This window comes from Octopus bimaculoides, chromosome 1 (assembly GCF_046866305.1).
Source record: "Octopus bimaculoides isolate indiv1 chromosome 1, ASM4686630v1, whole genome shotgun sequence".
Lineage (NCBI taxonomy): Eukaryota > Metazoa > Mollusca > Cephalopoda > Octopoda > Octopodidae > Octopus > Octopus bimaculoides.
This window is the reverse complement of record NC_142928.1, coordinates 1038268-1043267: the sequence shown is the minus strand read 5'-3', so window position 1 is coordinate 1043267 and position 5000 is coordinate 1038268. Positions and strand designations below refer to the sequence as shown.

General features: G+C 40.5%; 1 protein-coding gene across 6 annotated transcripts in view; it reads left to right on the top strand.

The window, feature by feature from the left end:
* Positions 1-5000, top strand: part of LOC106882796 (uncharacterized) — a 27926-nt gene that overhangs the window by 15526 nt on the left and 7400 nt on the right. For 5 of the 6 annotated variants that reach the window (XM_089347467.1, XM_089347448.1, XM_089347458.1 and 2 more), the window contains 2 exons: positions 373-444; positions 3837-3887. In XM_089347467.1, coding sequence (XP_089203593.1) covers positions 373-444; positions 3837-3887 — 123 coding nt within the window. Of the gene's footprint in view, positions 1-372; positions 445-3458; positions 3630-3836; positions 3888-5000 lie in introns of those variants that run through there. The other variant, XM_089347483.1, reaches the window with a different exon arrangement.

Below are 5000 nucleotides of genomic sequence, written 5' to 3'. Positions count from 1 at the left end.
GTGGAATGTTGGTTAGTGAAGTCTAGTGGTGAGGGCACCATGCCATGTCATAGGTTTAGCACAGATATAAGAGAGAGAAAAGATAAGAGGTGTTAACATGTGATAATTAAATGAGATGATTGCAACATTGTTAGATTGAGTGGGATGTCTTAATAGAAAAAGGAGGCTTAGGAAGGTCAGTTTATTTTGTTATGGACCTAAATATTGAGCCATTATATAGGACCACTGTAGAAAGTATAAAATTGTTGACCAAACCTATAATGGTCAGCAGTTGTCCATTGATGATAGGAATATCTTACAATAATAAAATATAAACCATTAACAGAGATAGGGAAATTGTGCTATGAAGTGTAAAATTTGGAAATATTTCAGATTCTGTAATGGTAGAGGAGAAACATCTTCATCGGGTGTCCGGAAAGTTGGCGGGTAAATGGCAGGAACTTGGTGAGTATAAAATACCCAGTTAATTTCTATAAATTTTGCTTTAAGCTAAACTTTTGTTTGTTTGAATGACTGAGAACAGGTTCCATTCCTAATTTCCAATTAAAAGTTTAGCTATAAAGTAAAGATATCAATGAAATTTCGTAAAATGTATAAATGAAGAGACAGAGTAGAGTTAATATTGTCGTTTGTGAAAGGGGACTCGAAAATATTGTCGTTTAAGAGTAAACAAGTGAATTAATGACAATGTTTTTGTTTGTTTACACTTTTAGTAAGTTTACTGTTAGGTTTTTGTTGTTTGTTTGGGCAGATATCTGCCTTAATCTGGCAGAGTTAAGAAGAAACGGTTCCAGATGTGCCATAATGCTTTATCTTGGTTGAAGAGAACCACATTATCAAATGCAACCTTTTTAAACACGAGAGTTTGCATTGTGTGGGACATGCTGTAGTCTCTTTGATTGTAGTTCTTTCGACCCTGGTCAATATATAGTGCCAGTCTCTATAGAAAACAGGCTCCCATTGTTGACTGTGTCCATGGCTGGATTGAACTCAGTATTGTAAATTAATGAAACTCGCTTACGTTAAAAAAAAAAAATCTCAACTGAGGGTTTAGGGACCAACATTAAAGAGGAGACGTCAAAAGGGTGGGGAAATTTTGATTGATGTATAGATTAGTATTCTTGAGAATCAGTTCTTCTGAACCGTTTCAAATATTTTCACAACCATAATGTGTGGATGACAAGTTTTATGTTGTTAATGAGGTTTTCTGTGAATGTACTGTATTAATTTAGGACACCAGACATCACCTCCTGTTCGACCTAATCTCACTTTCTGTTCGACCTGCTTTATTAAGAAGGATGAATGACATTGAAATATCTTCAGATATTTCTCCACATCTGATTGCATTCTGGAGAACTGTGAGGTGGGTAATTGAATTAAAGATTACTAGCAGTAACCAATAACAATGAGAGCAGGTGTATATATATGTATATATATATATATATATATATATATATATATATATATTTGCTTAATAAAGAGAATGAATGGGAGAAAGAGAGCCTGCCGTATGTCGACCCAACAGAGGGACCAGCTATCCGAGTTGACAGTACCAGGGTAGATAAAGCAATTAAGAGTATGAAGACAGGGAAAGCCCACGGCCCATCAGGAATCACTGCAGAGATGCTCAAAATATCTGGCAGTGTTGGCTATAGCCTAGTCACCCGTATTACGAACCAGGTGATACACGAAGGAGTCATACCCAATGACTGGTGTAGCAGCATCATAGTAAACTGCTACAAAGGTAAAGGTGACGCTTTAGATACAAATAATTACAGAGGCATCAAGCTGTTAGATCAGGTTATGAAAGTTACAGAGAGGGTCATAGCCCAACTAATTAGGGAGCGAATCAATTTAGATGAGATGCAGTTTGGGTTCGTGCCAGGTAAAAGCACCACTGATGCCATATTTCTAGTGAGACAGCTGCAAGAGAAATATCTAGCCAAGGATAAACCTCTGTACCTGGCCTTCGTTTCGTTGACATGGAGAAAGCCTTTGACAGGGTCCCTCGATCCCTTATCTGGTGGTCAATGAGGAAACTTGGGATAGAAGAATGGTTAGTGAGAGCTGTGCGAGCCATGTACAGAGATGCTGTTAGTAAGGTGAAGGTTGGAAATGAGTACAGTAATGAATTCCGGGTAGAGGTAGGGGTCCACCAAGGTTCCGTCCTCAGCCCTCTCCTATTTATCATAGTCCTCCAGGCAATCACAGAGGAATTCAAGACAGGTTGCCCCTGGGAGCTCCTCTATGCTGATGACCTTGCACTAATTGCGCAGTCACTATCAGAACTAGAGGAGAAGTTTAAGGTGTGGAAGCAAGGACTAGAATCGAAGGGCCTTAGAGTCAACCTAGCAAAAACCAAAATCCTAATAAGTAGGAAGGTAGATAAAACACAAACCCCTTCAGGTAGATGGCCCTGTTCAGTATGCAGTAAAGGAGTAGGTAGTAACTCTATAAGATGTACCCGGTGCAAGCTATGGACACATAAGAGGTGCAGCAATATCAAAGGCAGATTAACTACAAAGTTAGTTTTTGTATGTGGCAGATGTTCAGGTGCAATAAGCACTGTAAAAAAACAGGAAACAACTTCTATCTCATTCCAGGGAGAAAAACTAGAGGTAGTTGATAGCTTCCGCTATCTGGGTGACCAAGTTAGTAGTGGAGCGGGGTGCGCTGAAAGTGTAACTGCTAGAATAAGAATAGCCTGGGCCAAGTTTAGAGAGCTCTTACCTCTGCTGGCGACAAAGGGACTCTCACTCAGGGTAAAAGGCAGACTGTATGACGCATGTGTACGAACAGCCAAGCTACATGGCAGTGAAACATGGTCTGTGACTGCTGAGGACATGCGTAAGCTCGCAAGGAATGAAGCCAGTATGCTCCGCTGGATGTGTAATGTAAATGTGCATACCCGTCAGAGTGTAAGTATTCTGAGAGAAAAGCTGAACATAAGAAGCATCGGTAGTGGTGTGCAAGAGAGACGATTGCGCTGGTTTGGACATGTGGTGAGAATGAATGAGGATAGCTGCGTGAAAAAGTGCCACTCCCTAACAGTTGAGGGAACCCGTGGAAGAGGTAGGCCCAGGAAGACCTGGGCTGAGGTGGTGAGGCAAGACCTTCGAACATTGGGCCTCACTGAGGCGATGACTACTGACCGAGACCTTTGGAAATGTGCTGTGTGTGAGAAGACCCGGCAAGCCAAGTGAGATCGTTGCCAGTGCCCCTGGACTGGCTCTTGTGCGGGTGGCACATAAAAGACACCATTTCGAGCATGGCCGTTTTCATGCGGGTGACACGTAAAAGCACCCACTACACTCTCTGAGTGGTTGGCGTTAGGAAGGGCATCCAGCTGCAGAAACTCTGCCAAATTAGATTGGAGCCTGGTGTAGCCATCCAGTTGCACCAGTCCTCAGTCAAATCGTCCAACCCATGCTAGCATGGAAAGCGGACGTTAAACGATGATGATGATGATGATGATGATATATATATATACATTGGAATTAAGCAAAAGATGAGACAATGTTGATTAGAGAAGTCTAGAGGTGAAATGACAATGTTTTGTTGTAGATCTGGCATAAATAATTTCAGAATTGTTAGAATTGTTGGAAGCCTCAAGAGACAGAGAAGGTTTGGTAAGTTTAGTCTATTCTGTTGTGGACCTAAATTTTGAATCATTACATGGTAATACTGTAGAAAGTATACAGATGCTCCCCAAAAGTATGTTGGTCACCATTTGACCAATGATGATAGGATTGTCTAACAATAATAAAATATTGATTATTAATAATGATAAAGAATTTTATTCTACAATGCTTAAAACATGAAATTGTTTATTTCAGAGGGTCCAAAGTTGTCAAAGAGGAAAGTCCAGATGTCGAGAGAACCAACTGGTGAGTAGAAAATAACTGTACCTAATTATGTTAGTCCACATTACTCCATACGTGTACCCTTAATGTAGTTCTCGGGGAGATTCAGCATGACACAGTGACAAGGCTGACCCTTTGAATTACAGGCACAACAGAAACAGGAAGAAAGAGTGAGAGAAAGTTGTTGTGAAAGAGTACAGCAGGGTTCGCCGCCATCCCCTGCCGGAGCCTTGTGGAGCTTTAGGTGTTTTCGCCCAATAAACACTCACAACGCCCGGTCTGGGAATCGAAACCGTGATCCTATGACCGCGAGTCCGCTGCCCTAACCACTGGGCCATTGCGCCTCCACCAATATAAAAATAACATGATTTAAAATACTGACAACATTTACATGTACACTAAGATCCTTTTTACCAAATAGGTTCATATTTTCACTTGAATTGATCAAGGGATTTGAATGTATTGTGGCTTGATCTGGCCAATGCTTATGGTTCTGTACCACACACGTTGTTGATGGAAGCAAGGGATTTCTTTCATATATGGGACGAGATTCAGAATCCGATGAGGAGTTGCTATAACAATTTCAAAATGTGTTTCATGAGAGAAAATTTCACAAAAGCCTGCCAGGTTCTGGATCTGGAATGGCTGTAGGTTGCACAATATCAGTTGATTTGTGCTCTTTCTGGTTATGCTACTTAGATTAACAGAATGCCCAGAAGAAATTGCTCAACGGAAAGATATTCATGGCTGACGTAACAATACTAACAAGAGACTAAAAGGATATGCAAATAGTTCTGGTTAGTAGACTCGACGGAGTAAGTAATTGGTCAAGAATGTGGTTTCGAGCAAATAAGTAATGCAGTCTATCATTTGTGAAAGGTCAGTGGAAAAAAGTGAAGTTACGAATGGCAGGAGAACTCATTCCAAAAGTTAAAGACAAACCAAAGTTAAAGACGATGGTAGGCTATCTTGTTAACTGATACATGTTGGGGCAGAGAGACCATGGCAAAGCTGAAGATGGGCTAAAAACAACTGATCATTCAAAACTACCAGAAAAATACAAGATTTCGTGTTTCCAGTTTGATTTTGTTTATAGTTTCTTCAGAATAAATCGTTAGTCCTCATTTCGGATATAAC